At 42.2% G+C, this 22,253-nt stretch overlaps 1 protein-coding gene across 6 annotated transcripts in view; it reads left to right on the top strand.

The window, feature by feature from the left end:
* Positions 1–22,253, top strand: part of NEK5 (NIMA related kinase 5) — a 60,412-nt gene that overhangs the window by 16,721 nt on the left and 21,438 nt on the right. For all 6 annotated transcript variants that reach the window (XM_087865161.1, XM_045796884.2, XM_045796885.2 and 3 more), the window contains 13 exons: positions 2,558–2,655; positions 4,859–4,942; positions 5,031–5,101; positions 6,173–6,259; positions 8,299–8,353; positions 10,021–10,221; positions 10,301–10,382; positions 12,057–12,184; positions 14,641–14,825; positions 15,733–15,799; positions 16,618–16,734; positions 17,909–17,995; positions 19,784–19,876. In XM_087865161.1, the coding sequence (XP_087721287.1) occupies positions 2,558–2,655; positions 4,859–4,942; positions 5,031–5,101; positions 6,173–6,259; positions 8,299–8,353; positions 10,021–10,221; positions 10,301–10,382; positions 12,057–12,184; positions 14,641–14,825; positions 15,733–15,799; positions 16,618–16,734; positions 17,909–17,995; positions 19,784–19,876 (1,355 nt within the window). The remainder of the gene's footprint in view (positions 1–2,557; positions 2,656–4,858; positions 4,943–5,030; positions 5,102–6,172; positions 6,260–8,298; positions 8,354–10,020; positions 10,222–10,300; positions 10,383–12,056; positions 12,185–14,640; positions 14,826–15,732; positions 15,800–16,617; positions 16,735–17,908; positions 17,996–19,783; positions 19,877–22,253) is intronic.

The raw sequence follows: 22,253 nt of genomic DNA, 5'->3' as shown, positions 1-22,253 counted from the left end.
CTTTGTCACCTCTGCTCTGAGAACCTCCCAGCTTACTCCTGTGGCACGTAATATGCTGTATTGTAATGCTAGTGTATATTCTTTATTTCCATCACTGAGATTGGAGGCCATGAGGACAATTTGTTTCTTATACCTCTTCTCCCCTCCCCTACGGTGCTTACTTTTTTTTTTTTAAGATTTTATTTATTCATTTGAGACAGAGAGATACAGAGAGAGAGAGCATGAGCAAGGGTGAGGCAGAGGGAGAGGGAGAAGTAGACTCCCCGCTGAGCCGGGGGCTTGATCTCAGGACCTGGAGATCATGACCTGAGCCGAAGGCAGACACTTAACCATCTGAGCCACCCAGGCGCCCCAGTGCTTACTTTTGTTTAAACAGATGGAAAATTTGAGAACATAAATGATCTTTCCAGACAGTTCTAACCTCATTAAATATGAAATTAACAGTGGCTAGTGCGGGGGGGTGCATGTTTAGAGCCAAATGATGCTCATTGACCCAGATAGTTTCTTCAAGATGGCTCAGCCATGATTAATCCTGAACCAGCCAATTAACTTCTTTCACGGAAAGCCGGTGTAAGGCTGAGTGAGTTGGAGGTGGGTGGAAAGGAAATAAAATGGAACCTTTTTTCCTTAGTTTTCCTGATTTCAACTGTCCTGTGGTTTTGCGACCGCCATTCCTTCATTGCTGAAGTGGCCCTCGCAAGGACTGAGCTATGAGAAACAGCAGTTCTCCTAAAAGTCAGACATTCCTGAAGATAATTGACCCCCTGGATAATTAGGGCGTGTCCAGAAACACCTTCTTCAAACCTTCCTGGACGCTCCAAGTCTGTCCTTCAGTGTCTCTTGTCCTCGTTGCCCTCCAGGGCACAGACTTCCACGGTCACTCTTCTCATGTATGCTGACTGACCCCCCAACTCAACGGTCGCCTCCCCATGCGGGAAGGATGGCTTATGTGCTTTATATTCCCAGCACCTCAACCTTGGCACATCCTCAGTAACAGTCTCCCGATGAATGAATGGATCTGTCCCCTTTAAGGAGGTGGGAATTGAAGTGTTCTGGGAGAGGAGCACTGAGTTCGTGAGTTAGAGGCAACCGAGGACAGGTGCCGTCAGGATGCTCACAGCCAGTCTATCGTTGGTTTAAGCTCCTTGAAAGAGAGAGGGAGCCAACGATAGCTATTTGGCAAGAGATTCTGAAACTTAGTGGATACGCAGTAACACGAGGCAAAACACAAGGAAGATTAATACTTGCTTTTAAACCTGACTTTATGCCATTTTTTGTGTGTTCCTTAGATGTTTTTATGACACCACTTAACCACCCTTTATGCAGCCCCTTCCACGTGCCAGCTACCGTGCCAGGCGCAGGGAAAACAAAAGAACAAAGTGTGGACTCTGTCTGCAGGGAACCCACAGAGGAGTGGGAGAAACGAACAACTGAGTAGGAGCCCTTTCTAGCAGGAGCCCAGCTGGCAGTTGGCCGGTTCCGGGAAAAAGCTGGGGAAGCAGGAAGTCATACACATATTTATTTTCATCTAGAAATGCACAATCATTTGTCAAACTTTGGATGTAAGACTAAGGCCTCATCTTGGATGATGAACACATTGAATAGAGGTCTGAATATTCCTACTTACGTAGGCTACGCCCCTCAGCTCTGGTTTCCAATTTCTTTTCTTTAGAGTGCGGTCAGAACTTACAGGTGATCTGAGTGCACAGTCATTTTAACGCTTTCTCCGATATTTTCCACTTCTCTTATCCAACATTTAGGTTGAAGACCACCCCCCCACCTTTTTTTTAAAAGCTACTCCCTTTTACTGAGTTCTCCACTGTAGTCGACATAGGTTTTGTAGAAATAATCACATCTCTTTTTTTTCCATTCATTTTTCATCAGTTCATGCAATAATGACAGTAACCAGTCTAATCGGCCTAAACCGATTTGGGGATGAACATAATGGTCTCGGTGAGAATTCGTGGGAACAGAGCATGCTAGAGAGTCTGGTAGCCACCAGTGGTGTAACCCTGAGTGGGCAGCAGTAATGGTAATGACTTTAGAAAGTAGGTCGGACAGAGGTTAGTTTAGAAGAGTGTCTATTGTGCTGAACAACATAGCTGAGTAAGTGCCATATAAATAAAGGTTACACCCAAGTTCAGAGGTCTATTAATTCTTCCTGGGGTTTTTGGTTAGAGTCATGGCTGCTATTTCACAGCAGATTTCTCATCTCTGGCAGAATTGTGTTAATAATAATTGTTAACATTTATGGAACTCTCATTACATGCAGGCACTGTTCTGAGCATCTGACACGGATTAACTCGTTTAACCTTTGCGACAATCCTCAGAGGAGTTTCTGTATTATTATCTCCACCTTACAGATGAGATAATGAGGCACAGAAAAATTTAAATAACTTGCCCAGAGTCACAGAGCTAAGAATGTTAAGTGGTGAAGTGGGCTGGAATCCAGTCCGTCGTGATTCCACAGCCAGCATTTGTAACTATTGTATACCGCGTTTTTCTGTATATTCTCCACTTTTGAGAACACGAGAGGTAATGATGCCTTTTCTTCTAGAGAACAACAGGCTGTTTATTGTGATGGAGTATTGTGACGGAGGGGATCTCATGAGAAGGATCCATAGACAACGGGGAGTGTTATTTAGTGAAGATCAGGTAAAAACACCTCCAATTTGCCTTTTAATGTATATCAGGGGGAATTAAATTTATAATGCCATAAGTACTAGGCCATGTTTATACACAGCATGATTTCTTTTTTTTAATAATTTTTTATTATGTTATGTTAGTCACCATACAGTACATCCTTAGTTTTTGATGTAGTGTTCCATGATTCATTATTTGCGTATAACACCCAGTGCACCATGCAATATGTGCCCTCCTTAATACCCATCACCAGCCTGTCCCATTCCCCCACCCCCCTCCCCTCTGAAGCCCTCAGTTTGTTTCCCAGAGTCCATAGTCTCTCATGGTTCATTCCCCCTTCTGTTTACCCCCCCCCCTTCATTCTTCCCTTCCTTCTCCTACAGATCTCCCTGCTATTTCTTATGTTCCATAAATGAGTGAAACCATATGATAATTGTCTTTCTCTGCTTGACTTATTTCGCTTAGCATAATCTCCTCCAGGCCCGTCCATGTTGCTGCAAATGTTGGGTAATCGTTCTTTCTGATGGCTGAGTAATATTCCATTGTATATCTGGACCACATCTTCTTAATCCAGTCATCTGTTGAAGGGCATCTCGGCTCCTTCCATGATTTAGCTATTGTGGACAATGCTGCTATGAACATTGGGGTGCATATGATTTCTGGTAGAGATATTCAAACCATAAAATAGCGGATCAATATTGTTGATAGATTTAGTCCAGAACATGTTGGCAATTGAACTGAAATTGAATCTCTTTTTGAGACAGAACTTTGAGAAAAGATAGTGTTGTATTTTTGGACACTCTCATGGAGGATGCCCTTGAGATCATTCTTCATGGCTAAAAAAATGTGAATGTGGGTGCTCCTCAGCCATTTTAAATGTGACATATTTATAGCTTCACTCTTCTTCCTTTTACCACTTAGTATGCTGTTTTAAAATAGCTATCCCACTTTGCTCAGGAGCATGGAGGCCCTTCATGGCAATGGCTATTTAGTTTCATTGATTATGAAGGGAGAAGAGAGAAAGGCCAAGAGTAATGACCTCGATTCCCATTCTCTCTTTGGACAAACACATTTTTCTTTCATCTTCTGAGCTTCCTCTGGAACCCTCTTGGGAGCTGTGATCTGACAGCAGGAATGTGTGTGTGGAAGGGAATCTGAATCGGGCCTGTGTGATGGGTGGGGCAGGCCACTGCCTCGAGCAGTGCATGGGAATGGCCCGCCATCTTTCTTTTGGCCATTTGTTTCTGTGTCCAGTTTTACTATTTAAGGACCTCACGCCTCTATCATTTCCTCCTCAAGCTAAAATGGAACAGTTTGAATGTACAAATGATTCAAGAATTGGTATCTCTAAACTTTGTAAATTTAATTAACTATCCTTCCTATGCTCATTTACATTATATATTAAATTCAGTATTTGTAGAAACCCTCCTTTCTTCCTGTCTAGGGGTTATTTTGCCGCATTTAATGAAAACTCTTTTCTCCACAAAATTTTGAATTACATTTCCCTTTATTGGAAAAGAATCAAAATTACAACTGAATCTTAGCATCTGGAGTATGGCTATTTTTGCTTTTGTTTTCCTTTTTCTGTGGAATCCGGCGGACAAAGAACCAATGACATTTTGGAATAATTTAAGGAAGTCTTTATAGGCATAGAACACATTTTTAAAAAGAGGCTTGCGGCCAGCGAAGATAAAATAAAATCATGACTAAGAGATGAAATTAAGTTCCAAAAAGTTTAAAAGTAAAATATCTGTTTTTATATCATATACACATGGTATTTCATTGAAAATTTTAATAACCTCACAGATTCTCTGCTTCTTCCTCTTTCCCTCTCCGCCTTCGCGCCCTCCTTCCGTGGAAAAGGAAACACCAGTGACACCAGGGTTATCAGGAAATGCTGCTTATCTGCTATTCTGATGCAGTTAGCAACCAGCGTTAAAAAAAAAAATCATGAACTGCCTCCCTCTCTCCCCCGCTTTTATCTTTTTCTGTATGTGGCGTTCCCTTTGATACCAGCACACTTAGACTGCCTTTCTGCACCTTCAATTTTTAGCTATAAAAAGAGAATCATGTGATAAGATGGTATATCTAGTAGTTTCATTCATATAGATACATACACATAAATATGTTATTTCCCTCTTTTTGCATATTTTCACAAAGACATTTCAATGAGCACCAGACTACTGACTGGCTTTGTTTTATGTTCCCTCTATAGATTCTGAGTTGGTTTGTACAGATTTCTCTGGGACTAAAATATATTCACGACAGGAAGATCTTACACAGAGACGTAAAAGCACAGGTAAGAGCTCAGAGAGAAGATCAAGACAGAACTGATCTTTTGTTTTCTTGAAATATCTCCAACCACACAGCATTTTCTCCATTGATAGAACATTTTCCTCAGCAAGAATGGAATGGTTGCAAAGCTCGGGGACTTTGGTATAGCCAGAGTTCTGAACAAGTAAGTACTTTAAAAAATTGTTTTTCTTTTTATTCGTAACAGCCAAAATACGTATTTTTAGGTATCATGAATTAAGAAGATATTAAAAGTTTGATTTCCAGATAATTTTAGAGAACTATTTATATAAATGCATTAAATCGTTCATCCAGATGATATTTTGTCTAAGATTAAAACTTCCAAGATAAATCTTGGTGTAATAGAAAGATGGTGGCAGTGTTGCATGGTGCGATGCAAGCTTATCAAAGGAGATGTGACTGAGTACGTATAAAGCCAGTGAGAAATGAGTGAAACAGGCAAATTCACACATGCTCTGGGGGAGTATATGGATGCAACTCTTTTGGAAGACAGTTTGGTGGTAATAAATAGCAAGAGATTTTTTTTTTAATGTTCTATTTGTTCTAAAGGAATAGTTTGATATTTGGAATAATTTAAATGCCTACTAATTGGGAAATGGGTAAATTTTATAAAGCTTGTCACAAGCAGATACCTGAATATTATGTAGCCACTCACATTTATGATTTTGAAGACTTCTTGATAATGTGAGAACAAACTTTGTTATATTAAGACAAAAATGGAATTCTGAATTTTAAATACTCTGTGATCACACCCAGATGAAAAATATGCATGGAAAAAAGATAAGAAGGAAATATATCCAAATTTTAATAATAGCTGTTTTGGGGTAATAAGATTCTGGGTAATTTTTTCTTCTTTACTCACTTTCATATTTTCCAAATTTTAAGTCATGAGACTGCATTACTTTGGTATTTGGAAAGGGGGAACTCTTTCCACATCTAAGAGTTTTGTAATGTAACAATTGTACTTCTTTGCGAAGCCATTAGCCATAAATATTTTTTATGTGTAGATCTTGGGGAGGTGAATTATAAGTTTAAAAATCAACTTATTTTATTACTCTATTATTAATATGCAATATGTTGGCTTTATTTTAATATGTACATTCATCAAATTTTGTGTTATCCATTTTTGTACTTTTTTCTTGCATGTCCGTTTCTTAAGCCTTTTCTTACTCCAATAACAAACCATATTATTTTATTATCTAATATAACTTGCTAGTTCCATGGAACTTGCTACAACTTGTGTTGGAACACCATACTACCTGTCCCCAGAGATCTGTCAGAATAAACCCTACAACAATAAAACGTGAGTTGCCGACGATTGGTTTGAAAGTCTAGTAAAGCGGGTGGATTCGCTCTTTCTCATGATACTTTCATAATTTCATTTTCTTCACATGTGAAATGGGGACTGCAGTGACTGTCTCCAACCACTTCAGTGTCCCCTGAAGCTTTTGAACGTGTTTAGAAGAAAGACATTTCATTTGAAGATACCAGTGATAAAAAGACTAATATTGAAAATTGCAGTCACTGTGACGTGTGTCTGATTTCTGTACCTTCTGAACGCTGTGTAGCCTAACACGGGAAAGTGTTGTGGGTGGGTCGGAGAGAAGGCCGCGAGAGTGCTGGATTAGGAGCTAGGAGCCCTAGTCTCCCTGTCACCATCTCAACCAAGTTGGTTGGCCTCTGTGGCCTCAGCTCCCCTAGCTGTAACAAAGAGTGTTGGCTAGGCAATTGTTAAGGTATCTTCCAGCTTTAAAACCCAACTAGTTTTATGTATGTGATACCAGAGCCTAGCACTCCGGAATAGTATTAATAGACACAGTCGTAGAAGGTGAACATGAGGGAGGCTTTACTTCCATATAAGGAGAAGCAGGAAAAAATCACTTTTCAGAGCTGGCTGCCAGATGAACTAGTTGGTTCAGCAGGAAGACTGGGTTCCTTCTGGGAGTTAATTTTCCATTTGTTTTGGAAAATACTCAAGGAATGTTTGGCTGTTTGACTTTGCAAGAGATAAGTGGAGGGCAGAGCCCAGATGGTACAGATTTCTAAAATGAATAGTAAATATTTCTCTGCATAATAGAAAAACAGGCTTTTTTTTTTTTCTTTTTTTGAATTGCCCATAATGCCAAGAAGGGGTTTGGCCTCCAGTTGGGCAGGAATATAGCTAGTGTAGCCTGGGGGGAAGGGCAGACTGTCCGGAGAAGCACCCTGGGTCAGCAGCGTTGTTTTGTACTGCTTTGTGAATAATTTGAGTCAACATTTAAATATGCTGACTTGATGCTTTTGATAAATTGGAAGATCTTAGCAATAATCAGCTGGGTAGCGGCTGCCCCCTGTCGACCAGGAAACCCGTCCCTGGTTCATCGTTGCCCTCACCACGCGCAGGGTGGGAGGGGACTTGCACAGGTTTCCGCCCAGCCCAGGGTGGCCGTGTTCCCTGCTGGACCACACTGGCTGGCTACAGAGGGCGCTCCGGGACGGGATGGGGCTGGGGTGGGGGAGTGGGCCTAGGGAAGACCCGGCGAAGATAAAATTCTGTGTGGTCGTGGCAAGTAGTCTGTGAGTTTCTAGAAACTCAGAAAAACACTAGAAAGCAGTTGGAAGTTGTTTCCTACCTATTCTGTGATCTCTTCATTTCCTCAAGCCTTCAGTATGTCTCTCTCTGCTCCCCCAGCGCACACTCAGAGGAAGTGTTGCTAAACAGTGGAGCCATTTTCCTCACTTTACTGAATCCTTGTTTTGACTCTTCACTTCTCATTATCTTTTCTTGGTGTTTTAGATTTAATGATGCTTTTTCTATAAGGTAACTTATTAAGCCAGTTACATATAAATACTAAGTACTAAAGAGCAAGCCTCTAGTCACATATTGCAAGCACAATTTCCAAGTTTATGGAGTACCAGATACCAACTGTGTCATCACGTAGTAGAACTTTGGTTCTGTCAGTAGCCTTAAGTCGAAAATACCTTCCTAAATCAACCAAATTTTACCCTTTGAATCAAAACAAATCCGTGTTTGAGTCTTGCCAGCTTCCTCCAAATTGCTTGAAACTCCATACATACACACGTTTCCTCTGAGCACACGAAGCTGAGGTAAAACCGAGCCCTCAGATGGTAGCAAGGTTGGTATACCTTTTCTCTGCTAGGATTCTGACAAACTATGCATTGTTTCGATTTGACCTCTTATTCAGTAGGACTAAGAACTGAAAATGTACCTGAAAGTGTTTGTAAAAAACTGATCACCCTATAAAATTGTAAAGATACACAAATAATAAGGCACTGTAAGGGTCAAGGCTTTAACTGAGAATTATGGCTATGTCTTGGCATGGGAACTCTTATCTTCCCCAGGGATATTTGGTCTCTTGGCTGTGTCTTGTATGAGCTTTGCACACTCAAGCATCCTGTAAGTATGTTAATGTTGAATTTATTGAAACTATAAAAGTGAAATTAACTTTTGAGAGGAAAAAGGTTAATGTTTGGGGTTATTAGATTGTTAAAAATTACATGGACAAGCTATTAAGATGAACGATCGATCCATATATATTGACATGGCAAGACGCGCAACTTGTAAAAAACCCAAGTCACAGAATAGTATATGTAGCATATTTTCATTAAAAATAAATTGTGCGTGAATATATAATCAGCAAAGGAAAAAGGTGCATGGGGTGAAGTCCGTAGGAAACCAGGCACAAGCTTCTATGACCCTCTCCCAAGGAAGTCATGTAGGAGTCACGCTAATTTCTCCAGCAACAAGTAGTGACAGCACGTGTGAAATGTTATCAACCAGGTAAGCTCCTTAGAGACCCAGTGCTCGGGGTTTTGATGTGGGACTGGTCATGTAGGCACCCTGTGCCTGGCAGGTACCAAGCTTCTTCCCCAGGAAGAAAGCTGGTGTTCAGCTTCAACCATATTGTTTGCACTATCAGTGTAGGCAAAGAGATCCACTCTGAACATTTATGGAGTGGTGGAACTCTCCAGAAATGTTGAGTTCCCAGATGCCAGCCAACGGCCAATATGGTAAGCAGGCCTTTCTAAGGAGAGCAGTCTTAAGCCTGCTGTGTGAACTCTTTTCTACATAGCTCTTATTATTGTTATTTATTATTACTGTTGTTATTATTATCGTCAAAGGTCAGACAGCTAGGAAATGTCTGACCAAACCTGATCTTCACTGCCACACTGTGTCCGTGAGCGCTATCCTTGTGTGTAAACCGATGGCCTCACATAATGGAAGATTTTCTGGTTTATGAAATTTTTGAGGAAATGTTTATGCTATGTTAATTTAGAAAGCAAGTTGTAAAGTTTCGTATTGTTATGACCTCAACTCTGTAAAGTAAACATTATTTTACTTTTTTAAAGATGTGAGCTCTATGCCCAATGTGGGGATTGAACACACAACCCCGAGATGAAGCTTCGCTTGTTCTACCCCCTGAGCCAGCCAGGCACCCCGGGAAACATTATTTTAAAAGACTAGAAGGAAATATACCCCTGGCTGACAAAATTATATGTATCTGCCATGTTTGTAGCTTCCTCTACCTTCCAGTTTTTTATCATGAATAAATATTATTTTGATAAGAAAAAATTAAACCTAAAAAAACCCTTGTTTTATATAACATGGCATCACACTGTGTAACTGCCTGTAATATCTACTCGTGAAATATTAGTTGATGAAAACGATTTAGGGTGGACCATAGTACTTCTAACTGAAGCTTAAAAAAATTTTTTTTTTTGGTTTCACTTTATTTTGAGATTCAAATTCCACTTTTTTTATTTAAAAAGTCCAGCTTGAGCAAAAGCAAAAGAGCTGCTTCCACAAGCGTTCTTCAGCTGGGCGAGGGAAGGGTGGTCAGTACCAGCCCCCACCCTCGGTCCTGGGGTGCAGGAATCTGAGGGTGACAGGCAGAGGGCCCCCGCCCCCAAGTGCGAGAGTGTGTTTCTACAGGGGGCCTGCCTGTGTGGGGGCCCTTGTGGTGAACACCTGCTGGAAACATTGTTTTGTTTCTTGATAGATTACTTTATAAGCTAGTATTCACTTTTTCTCTAATTTAGTATCATTATTCCTTGTCCTTTGAGTTTGAGGGGAACAACTTACACCAGCTGGTTCTGAAGATTTGTCAAGCGCATTTTGCCCCGATATCCCCGAGGTTCTCCCGTGACCTGCAGGCCTTGATATCTCAGCTCTTTGAAGTATCTCCCCGAGATCGGCCGTCTATTAATTCCATTTTGAAAAGGCCCTTTTTAGAGAATCTTATTGCCAAATACTCGACTCCTGAGGTGAGCTTTGAGGTGCTTCCATGGGGATTTTGACAGTGATTTAGGTTAGCGGGTCCTTGACACATGTGTTCCATCTTAGGTCACTCAGGAGGACTTCAGTCACAGCCTCACACATAAAGCAAGATCACTGGCCTCTCAACCTATAGGGAAGGGGGTCCAAGGTAAGAACTATTTGACCATGTGATCAAAAAACATTTCTTACATGTGTCTCACACAGTGAGTTATAATACATGGCTGACAACCTTAGCACAGAAATTCCACCAAATACACTGAACGTGGACGTTTAAAAAAATACGAGGAGGGTTGGGGGGCCCGGGTGGCTCAATCGGTTAAGCATCCAACTCATGATCTCAGCTCAGGTCTTGATCCCGGTCATGAGTTCAAGGCCCGCGTTGGGCTTCACGTTGGGTGTGGAGCCTACTTTAAAAAATATATTTATATGAGCAGCGTAAGCAGGAAAAAATCATCTTGTCGAACGGTGACTGGTGAGTGTTGCCTGTGTATCTAGCTCACGCCTGCTCTGGGTGACTCATCTCCTCTCTTCTCATTAGTCAGGAAACTTCAGGAAGCAGTGAATTTACTAATAAAGAGACACTTGACCAGGTAGAATCCTAACTTAACTTTTCATAGGGAGAGTAAGAGAAGGCTCACAGACAGTCCTGGGGTGATGAGATGAAGCTAATTTTTTTGCAGAGAGGACAGACTGGCGATTCAGAATTCTCTTGCAAGGGCTGCTTGGAGCTGGAGTTAGTATCTCGGAGCTAACTGGTGACTCTGGTCATTATTATAGGACCCTGAGGAAAGCAGGTGATACTTTTCGGTAACGATCAATAGAGAAACAGTTTTAGTGGTGGTTTCAGGATCAGCGGGTGAAGTGGTCCATGCATGTGTGTGCATGAGGGAGACAGACATTACAGAAGACGAAATTACTAATTCCATTGATATTGTGAAATAAGAGCAGCGTGGACCTAGTCATAACCAAATGTCTGACCTGGAAGGACGAGGAGAAGTAGAACATCTCTCCAAGGAGCCGGCAGCAGGGAAATCTATCCACTGTGATAGAGACACTAGACTTGAGGCAAGTTGGCAAGGGAAGGCGGGTGGCAGAGTCCCTGTGCCATGTGTCATTTGGTTTGGTGTTGTTATATATCGGTCTCGATTGAGAAGTTTCAAACGGAGGTAAGTAGAGGGTGAGAGAAGATGCAGTGTCCACATTTCTAACAGAGGAAGGAAAGGAAAACAGGAACAAAGCCTGATGGTGGCAAACACAGACCTGTTAGAAGCCTGCTCATGCGCTTCATGGGGCGCCTGGCTGGCGCAGGTGGCGAAGCGTCCAACTCTGGATCCTGAGACCTGAGATCGAGCCCTGGGTGGGGCTCCGCACTCAGCAGGGAGTCTGCTTAAGATTTTCTCTCTCTTCCTCTCCTTCTGTCTCTTCCTTTCTGCTCTCTTTCTCTTAAAAAAAAAAAAAAAAGGCCTGCTCACGCATTCCACACAACAGTGGGGCGTGAGCGGTGTGGCCTGTATCCCAAGCGATGATGACAGCATGTAATTTCTTATCCCATTATCCGATGGATCCTGGTCCTGTAAATGTTAGCGTTAATCCCTAATTTTTTAAAAAGTAGTGTTATATATACTAGAAATATGTGAAGGAACCCTGGATAAGATGCTTTTCTCCATTAAAAGACAACACAGCCTAGTTTTCCACGGGCGCTTCTCTCCTGGGGCTAAACATCGCGGGCTAAATGGTCCCTTAGGTTCACACTCTCACAAGCCTCGGTGTTAAGTGTGGGTGTTTTAAAGAAATTGAAGTTGTTTTATTTTGGTTGAATAAGATTCTACGATACAGAAAGCGAGATTCCAGGGAAAGGGCCTACCGAGATCGAGGATGTTGGAGCCAACTAAAAGGAAGGAGATGTTAAATAGAAATGAATGGAGACCACCTGCTGGAGCTCAGAAGCCTGTAAGTGGACCAAACCCTTCCTCTGGTTTGTTAGCGGACAGCATGTCCTACAGACCGACTTGCACGTGTTCCCAGGGTACAAGCTCGTTACTATGGAGAACGCTGGTTTTGTGCTTTTGAGCAAAATCGTTCTGTAATGAGCATTAAAGTGGTACTTCATTGGACACCTTCTAGTTGTATTTCCTTATAAGATTCCACGTACTAGTTTCAGTTTTCCTTTTCCAACTCAAAACCTTTTGATTTCTTTAAAGAAATAAGGTTTTTTTCTATATAGAATAAGTGAGTCATATAGCAGCAGAAAACATGATGCCTTTCATTCCCTTAATTCTAACATGGTATATATAATCGAGAATCTTTTATTATATCGTCAGTGATTTTTTCCTAGAGATTCTTTGGGATTGGTTGTCTGAATCCACGTCAGCAGAGCGTTGAAGCTCTTAGTTCATGCTAGAGGAACGCTTCTGGTATATAATGATAAAATGGCTATTGTTTTTTTAATTGAAGAATTGTATTTTCAAAGACGTCTCTGCTTGTATAATTAGAGGACCTTTTGGAGGTACGTTTACTAAGTGTTTACTTGCTATATAGACATTTTAGAAAAGGTGGTGGTGTATACATGGATTTTGAAACTATTAGTTAAATTATTGCCCTTTGCTTGATAGAATGTGGTGTAGCTCACATTAAAGAAATGTAAAAGTCAGGGCACCTGGCTGGCTCAGTGGGAAGAGCATGGGAGTCTTGATCTTGGGGTCGTGAGTTCGAGCCCCAGGTTGGATGTAGAGATTACTACAAAAATAAATAAGCAAATAAACTTTAAAAACAATTAAAAGTATGTTGTGAATTAGGATACTCTGTAGCACACTAGTAGGGGAGAAAAAAACACCGAAAAGATTCAAGGATGGATTGAGTTAGGAGAACAAGTTGAGGTTTTATGCAGTGGAATAAAGGGGCCTCCACAGGAACCACCTCTGATGTTCTCATTACCATTTGGGATTTTAGGGAAAATCCTAAAGAAGCTGTTAATTTCCTTCCAATACTTTTCTCTATTTCTAGCCATTTTTCAAAAGTAATAAATAGTACTTTATTTGGGGTTGTATACAGGTAAAATCGCAAAACTGAGAAATATACATCACACTTCACACTTTAACATATTTTTTAAATAAACACATAATTTATGTTTAGACCAACACACCAAATTTTATACATTGACTTTAATATTTCAATAAAACGATATGAATTTGCCATTTTTTAAAAAAGATTTTATTTATTTTTTAGAGAGTGAGCATGAGCAAGGGGAGGGGAGAAGGGAGAGGGAGAGAGAATCTCAGGCAGATTCTCTGCTGAGCACAGAGCCCAGTGCAGGGCTTGATCTCAAGACCCTGAGATCATGACTTGAGCTGCAATCAAGAGTCAGATGCTTAACCGACTGAGCCACCCAGGTGCCCCTGAAGGTGCCATTTTTTAAATTAAAATGATCCAATATCTATAATTCGATATGGTTCAACTATCATATATAGGAACCACACGGCATTGAAAAGAACAGAGTGTAGTGTGTTACCTCTTCACAGTGAGGAAACTTCAGTTTAAACCATTTGTTTGGTTATTTATATTTCCAGCTACCAGTTCTAGGCCTTTCCAGTGGCTTGAACTTCTTTTTCTCTTTTGTTATCATCTGTTAAGTAGGCAGTTGTTCTGGTTAATGTTGAATTGGCCCTAGTTTGCTATTTAGGAACAAGGTCTTGACTGGTTTTCATCTGTTAAGTTGGTCGGATTCTTGTCTCATAGCCCGGTGGCCTCTACTTAACTCTGAGACAAACATCTGTTTCTGGTGCTCCTCCTGTCATTCTGTTCTGGTTGAGAAGGGCGAGGAGGTGTAGCTTGGGGCGATAGATAATACTCCCATCACAGCTGTTACATGACTTTCCTTTTGTTGACTTGGGAAGAATGACTGAACGGTTCAGCATCTTCTCTCCTTCAAGTCATGATGCCATTTTGTATTTAGTCAATTCATCAGCACCTAAAAATGTTACAAATCCCCAAATTTGTGACTTGTGCAATAACATATATTCTCCCATAAAGTACAGCAAGATGTAAAGAAGTTTATAAAAATAGAAAATAATAATACTGAGTTTAGTTTCAGAGCGTGGGTTGGGTAGGCACACTCCCTAGCTAAACATTTTTGGTAGACCAGCCACGAAGTATGCAGGATTCCTCTTCACGCCTTAGTAAAATTATAAACTACTGTGCCACAGTAGTACTTAGACTTCTAAAATATTTTCCAGTTCTAGGATTTGGGGATTCTAAGATCATTTTGCTCTGAAAGAGAGTCTAGAGCAAAAACAACAAAAACATACTTTCAGTGCCTTGTTTTATCTGTGGTCGCTATCAAACTGTCAGTTATTATGGATTTTAATTATGTTTCTTCCAAATCTTTCCTCTTCTTTTTGATCCTTCAGATAAAAATGGTAGAAAGACCCAAACTTGCTGCAGTGCATGGACATTATGACTATTATTATGCCCAACTTGACATGTTGAGAAAGAGAGCACACAAGCCACATTACCACTGTGTTCCTCAAAAAGATTCTGGAATTGAGGAGAATTATAATCAGGAAGAAAGCCACGGTCCATCACCAAGTCAATGGTAACATTAGAGTCTAACTTAAACTTTGGTCCTCTGAAAATATCTTGATATATCGACATTTATTCTGAAGCCCTCCCAATTCTCCTAAAACAAATAATCCAAGAGGAGCTTCCAAACTCTTCATCTTGAATACTTACTTCACAGTTCCCTTGACACTGTTTCATCTCAAATCTGATGTACCTTATCTTCGTATTCATGGAGCCATTGAACCACGAGCAGAAATTCATACTCCTGAAGTTTTCCTGTTTTTTTCTTCCTTCTAGTAAAGTCCACCATCTGGGACGATGAAAATAGTTATATGTTTTGTTTTCCAAAGAAATTATTAATATTAATCCATAATCATTGAATCGTAATCAAATTATCATTTGGGACATATTGAAAAGTAAAATACCTTTCATTCAGCATTTATTTTCTTGGGATCTTTCATTTGTGTGCCAGTGTGAGGAACAGAGGTAAAGGAATGGGACGCCATCTTGCTCTCAAGGAGCTCAGAGCCTAGTGCGGGAACCGGACAGGCAACACCCCAGGGGTGGCAAGGTGTTGATCAGATACCTGCCCAAAGCGTGGGAAGAACCTGGTATGGGTTTTTCTTTTTCTCTCCAACACATTGTAGACCATGGGTGGACTGATCCTGTCCTGAAGAAAAAAATCACTGCATCAGAATATTTTTCTGTTTGATCCTCTCCTGTACCCCCAATTGGTACAGTTCTCTTTGCTTCCTTTTTTCCTGATCCCCAAGTATGCATTCTGTAACTTTGAACTACTTCTTGAATTTGGAACTTTCAAGCCACAGGTGAACTCTGAATCTCATTAACAAATCTCATAAATAAATAAAATCCACTTCTCAAAATTAGTGCCTACGACTAGTAAAAATTCCTACTCAAGCTGAACATTTTTCTTTTCTAAGGCCTGCTGAATACCTTCAGAGGAAATATGAAGCTCAACAATATAAGTTGAAAGTGGAAAAGCAGTTGGTAAGTAAAATTCCAGTTACTAGGGGCAATCAGGAATTTCCTGCTCGCAAATATTCATGGGTCCTTAAGTCAAAGGGCATTCCTTATAGAGGGCCAAGACTACCCTGTACCTTCTCCAGGTTTTAACAGCTAAAGAGGAATAATGAAAATGTGCTTGAATCAGGGTCTGGGAAGCCTCGTTTCTTTCCTGGCTCTATCACTTGCTGTGTGACCTTAGTCAGGTCATACGACGTCTCTGAGCCTCAGTTTCCTTTTTATAAATGACTGGGAGTAGATGAGATTCAAGGTCCCCTTCAGTGCTACAGTTCCTACATTCTATTTTATTAGAATTCTATACAGTTTTTAAAGGTGACTATTGTATTTTATTTGAAATGAAAATTAACCTTTAACTTTAAGTGTAGTGTCAGAGTCCTGGGGCTGAAGAGGGCTGGATGTGCATCCTATTTCTGTTACTGTGATTTTGGACTGCTCAAAAGCTCTAGTTTATTCCCCTGCTTAACCTGATGCCCTAGGGTGACTCAACTTTTATAGAACTTTAATTTCACTATTATAGTTTAGCAGTTCAGAAAATGGATCTAGGTGTCTCACATGGTAGCGCAAAATATTGATTGTTTAGGATAAACAACACAAATGGTTTTCTTAATTTCTTTGCTTTTTAAATGTGTCATACTTAAATTAAGAAAATTCTACTGTCTGCTCCCAAACAGTGAATTTGATTCACAATGTAATTCTTGTTTAAAGAAAAAGATCCAAGGTCAAATGAGAAGACAGTTCTAAAACCCAAGTACGCTTTATAAATCATTTCATTCAATTGATAGGGGCTTCGTCCATCTTCTGCTGAGCCAAATCACAACCGGAGACAAGAGCTGAGAAGCAACGGAGAAGAGTCTCGATTCCAGGAGCTGCCGATCAGGAGAAATGAAATGAAGGAACAGGTTAGAAACCATCTGATGCCAGGGCTACCAGTGTCCCTGCATCCTTGTCTTCTGTGCTGTGTAGGTTATTAGCAGAACGCCTGGGAGAGAGGCCTCTTGCACAATCCTTGGACACACTCGCGTGAGGCTCCATGCTGGGAGTTTCAGGGGATACAGAGATACGGATTTCACCTCCCCAGATAATGCAGCAGAGCAAAGTTCATAAGCTTTTGACCTCAGATTGATAAAGTAATTGTCCGCCATTAACATTTTTGAAATTTGTATTCGTGGCCTGGGGCCACCTTAACAACGTATAACAAGCTGGGTGGTTTAAAACACCAGAAATGTATTGTCTCCCAGTTCTGGGGGCCAGAAGCCCAAGATCAAGGGGTCAGCAGAGCCATGTTCCCTCTGAAACCCGGAGGGGAATCATTTGCCTCTTGCCAATCTTTGACATTCTTCGGCTCACGGCTGTGTGACTCCGCTCTCCGTCATCACGTGGCATTCTCTCTGCGTGTCTCTGCCTTCACGTGGCTGGCTTCTTACATGGACACCTGTCGTGTTGGCTTAGGGCTCCGTTACACTCCAGTATGACCACATCTTAGCTCATCTAGCCACATTTACAGTGACACTATCTCCAAATAAGCTCACGTTCTGAGGTACTGGGGGTTAGGATTCCAACATATCTTTTTAAAGAGGGGGACAAAATTCAACCCACAGAAATGGGGTATATAAAGTAATTGTACGTCACGGACACATTTTGGATTATATATAAAAGTGAGATCGCCCAAAGGCCCCCTCCCACTCACAGGGAGGGAAGTAGCCCAGCTGAAATGTAAGGCGGGTTATCATCTTTGGGAACACTGGGTTTTCTAATTCTTACTGTTGATCACACATTCTTTGAATTCATAGGCGTGTAGAGATTACTCTGTTCAGTTGTTCACCAGCATTTAAAATTTTTGGGTTGGGGGGCGCCTGGGTGGCACAGCGGTTAAGCGTCTGCCTTCGGCTCAGGGCGTGATCCCAGCGTTATGGGATGGAGCCCCACATCAGGCTCCTCTGCTATGAGCCTGCTTCTTCCTCTCCCACTCCCCCTGCTTGTGTTCCCTCTCTCGCTGGCTGTCTCTATCTCTGTCGAATAAATAAAAATAAAATCTTTAAAAAAAAATTTTTTTGGATTGGGATTGTCTTCCAGGAATATTGGAAGCAGTTAGAGGAAATACGCCAACAGTACCACAACGATATGAAGGAAATTAGAAAGAAGATGGGGAGTGAACTGGAGGTGAATATATTTTTCTCCTAAAGGAAACATGGTTCTACTGATTTAGTTCTAACAAAATTGAGCAGGTTTCAAAAGTAAGGATCTCCTCATAGAAAAGATAAAATGTTATCATGCCAACTTTTAATAGGAAAGCTAACGTTTAATTGAAGCTCTTATTATGGTTTACTTGAGACTACCCACGCTGGTGAGGACATCTGAGACTCTCCGTTAGGAGTGGCTACTATTAAAAATATTCATTGTCTTCCTCGTGAATCAGTCAATACTTATTGACGGAGCAGCTACTCTACAGCCGAACTAGATTAGATGCGGAAAGTAAGTCCATGCCCGGAAGGGAGGGAAAAGGATGAGCCTTTTCTGAATTCAGCTATACTGGAAGAGGCTCATATGCAGGGGTAAGGTTCGAAAGTCTGGATAGGGCCACATTTGAGTGCAGTTGACTTGAAAAGGTGATTCTTGAAAATCCCTTAAAGGCTCCACATTGGAAACTCATTCTTTGATCTCTCAGATGACTGCTTTTTCAGTAGAGCTCCAGATGAGAGCGCTGGCCTATGTCTGTAGATCATGTTGCATGAAAAACACACAAATGTCTAACCACAGAACCACCCTCATGCCCTGGAATGCCCCTCCTGTAAGAGGCCAGTGGTTCTGAGGCTGGCCGAGGGCACAGCTGGCCCCCAGCTCACGTGAATGGAGTAGAATTGCCCACACTGCTGGACTTGATTTCTTGCTCCTTCTCCCCACGCCCCCGAGGGCACACAGATGAATTAATATGGGTGAAGAGAGCACATGGTACAATTCAGTTGTACGTACCGGGCTCTGATCAAGAGTCTTCACATGCTTTGTCTCCTTTTACTCCCCACGATCGGAAGTTAAATAACTCATCCAAAGTCACTTTGATATTACGAGGTGGACTAAACCTCTGATTCTGAAACCTCTACCCTTTCTAACTCATGCACTTGTACTCACAAAGGGTTGGAAAGACACGACACACATGTGTGGGTAAGACCGAATATAGTTAAGCTCTGTAAGTGCACAGGGTAAGAATGAACCACGTGAGCGTTTTCATGGTCTAGTCTGGTCTGAGAAGAGGAGCAGAGTTTGGAGAGGCCGAGCGGAGGGCAAGGGGTTCTGCAGGAACCACAGAGAGGTTCACACAGGACTGGAGGCACTGGAGCGGGGAAGGTTGGAGAGGGTTCTCTCCAGAGCAGAGTCTTGGTTAATGGTGGGGAGCCTCGAGACATCATCCACCTTGTTCTTTTTTTTTTTTTTTCTTTTTTAAAGATTTTATTTATTTGACAGCGAGAGAGAGACAGCCAGAAAGAGAGGGAACACAAGCAGGGGGAGTGGGAGAGGAAGAAGCAGGCTCCCAGCAGAAGAGCCTGATGTGGGGCTCGATCCCAGGACCCCGGGATCACGCCCTGAGCTGGAGGCAGACGCTTAACGACTGAGCCACCCAGGCGCCCCCATCCACCTTGTTCTTAAGGCACTTCTGTGATGGGAAGCCTGGGTCCAGGAAGGACGGATAGCAGACTTTTCTAGAGAGACCATGAAAGATGTACATGGGGGCATGCCGAGGCAGCCACAGGGGAAGGGAGCCAGAAGGAGGGCGCTGTTCCAGCCACTTCCATGGATGGCTCCTCGGCAGCAGGAGGAGAGCGTTTCCTCACTAGATCCCACTCAAAACTGGCCATGGTCCCCACTGTGGACTTCAGAACCCACTCAGAACCAATCTGATTGACTTTGTATCTTTGTATCTGATTGACTTTGTAAAATACTTTGTACTTTCAGGAGTACTCAAAAATAAGTCACAAAACCTATTTAGTGAAGAAAAGCGACCTGCCCGTCCACCAGGAGGCGCCCGAGGAAGAAGGTCCTGTGCAGGTGATGGTTATTATCAGATGATAACGCGTTTCCCAGCGGGTTGGCTCTAGCCCAGAGGTTCTCAGCCCTCGTGCAGCCGAGTTTGAGACCTGCCCTCAAGCGTGTATGACAGTTCTGCGTTCTGGATGGTGTTCAAGTCGGTGTCTCAGACACTTGGGTCAGAAATCTGATGGTTAACGTCTTTCCACCTCAACCTTGCATTTTTGGTGGGAGGAGGGAACGGGGCAGAGATGAAGTATTAAATGGCTCTCAAGAAACTTTTTTTTCCCCCCTTCTGGGAAGTTTTTCACCTTTATCTTCAAGGTGCCACGAGGGCTTGGTTAAGGGCAGGTGAGGGGGACCCATGCTGGGTGAAGACTGAAAGGCCCCCCAAGTGTTTTGCCTTGTGAAAGACCCTGGGACCTTCCATGACGTGATGCTGGGGAGCTCTAAAGTGGGCTGAGTTGGGGGGATGGGGCTCAGGAGTCTAAGATAGTTGTATTTTAAGGAAAATAAAGCAATAGGACACTTCTTCTATAATTGAGACGACCAGACTACACAATCCAATCAGACAGCCAACTTCACAAAGAAAGTAAGATACAAAAATCACAGTCCTGGGGCACCTGGGTGCCTCAGTCAGTTAAACGTCTACCTTTGGCTCAGGTCATGATCCCAGGGTCCTGGGATTGAGCCCCGAATTGGGCTTCTTGCTCAGCAGAGCACCTGTTTCTCTCTCTGCCCCCTGCTCGTGCTCTCTCTCTCACGATCTCTCTCTCTCTCAAATAAACAAATAAAATCTTAAAAAAAAAAAGAAGTCACAGTCCTGTTTCAGAGTTCATGATATTGCAAGGCAGAAAAGCACCCTTCCCAGGCTGGCAGGGCAAATAGTTAGTAGTGAGTCAAACCAACACAAACCTACAGACGAGGCAGCAGTGAATTCTAAGGGAGAGATGATAGAGACCTCGTGTGAAACGGTGGAGAGAAGAAAGCAGTAAAACACACGCGTGCGCGCACACAGAAACACACACACACCGTGGAGACTCCTATGCTTCCGGCTGGAAAGGGGTAGTACCATCTACTAAAGACTGGGAAGAGTGGGGAGCAAGCTTGTAGTGGGGGGCAGTCAAGAGTACCACTTCGGACGTCAGTCAAGTGAGAGAAAATCTGAGGGCTTCCATGCCTACTTCAGGGTGCCGGCTTCCCTGCTCCCCCTGCACGGAGCACGCGTCCCCCAGACCTTCACATACGCAAGGTGCAACATATTCCAGGCTTTACGGCAAATGCCGAGATAGGTTTTCCTGCGTCACTCTCATCCCCTCCTCATTTTCTATGCTGTTACCGTATTTTATTTCCTTTCAGCACTTAGTACTTTCTGAAGTTACGTTGTTAATTTAACTCATGAATTACCTATTTTATTCCAGTGAAATGTAAGTTCCATGTCTGCAGGGGTCTTTGCTCACATTCGCTGCAGTTACCCATCGTGTAGGACGGTGTCTGGCCCGCGGTGGGTGCTCAGTATGAATTTGTGGAATGAATGCCAAGTGAAGATGGTGTTAAGTGGGCCGCTGAGTATGTGAGCCTGCAGCTCAGAGGGGGGAGAGAGCAGCTGGAGACACACGTTGAGAGTCCTTGCATAGAGGTGGCGCTGATACCACAGGAAGTGCGGAGACCGAGCACTGAGGAAGAGGGGGGCCCAGGGCCCAGGACCGGACCCCGAGAAAGCTCAGAGCTTACGGTTCCTTTGACATTCCACTCATCTACTTTCACAATCTTCTCTTCTTTGAAATTGCCTGTCAATTTTTAGAGCCCTCTACTTTCCTTTTACTTTCATGAGCGATGGACTTTTCTTGTTTACAATCGTAAGCCTCTTAAGGGAGGGATCCTGTAGCCAAAATTACATTCTTAAATAAATAATATCTTAAAAAAAAAAAAAGGGATGCCTGGGTGGCTCAGTTGGTTAAGCATCTGCCTTTGACTCAGGTCATGATCCCAGGGTCCTGGGATCGAGCCCCATGTCGGGCTCCCTGCTCAGCAGGGACTCTGTTTCTCCCTCTGCCCCTCCCCCCTTTGCATGAATGCTCCCTCTCTCTCTCTCTGTCAAATAAATAAATAAATAAATAAATAAAATCTTTAAAACGTTCTTGAATTAGATCAGGTTGTACTGGACCAGAGTGATGAGCACCCTCACATTATGGAATCTTCCCCATTGCAATGATACTGTTAAATGTATTAATATTTCAGGTTAATAGACACTGTGTCCAAGTTTTTAGTGAATTATTATTAACTTTCCTTTACAGAGGCATGTTTTTATTCTCAAATTAATCATTGGATTCAATCCAGAAGTGAAATAATATAGACCATGCTGTGAATTCAAGGATTGTGAAACTATAATTGTTTG

Source organism: Ursus americanus, chromosome 10, assembly GCF_024610735.1.
Source record: "Ursus americanus isolate L20-20 chromosome 10, mUrsAme1.1.p, whole genome shotgun sequence".
NCBI classification, from domain to species: domain Eukaryota; kingdom Metazoa; phylum Chordata; class Mammalia; order Carnivora; family Ursidae; genus Ursus; species Ursus americanus.
The sequence above is the reverse complement of the archived record's forward strand: the minus strand, read 5'-3'. Positions and strand labels throughout refer to the sequence as shown.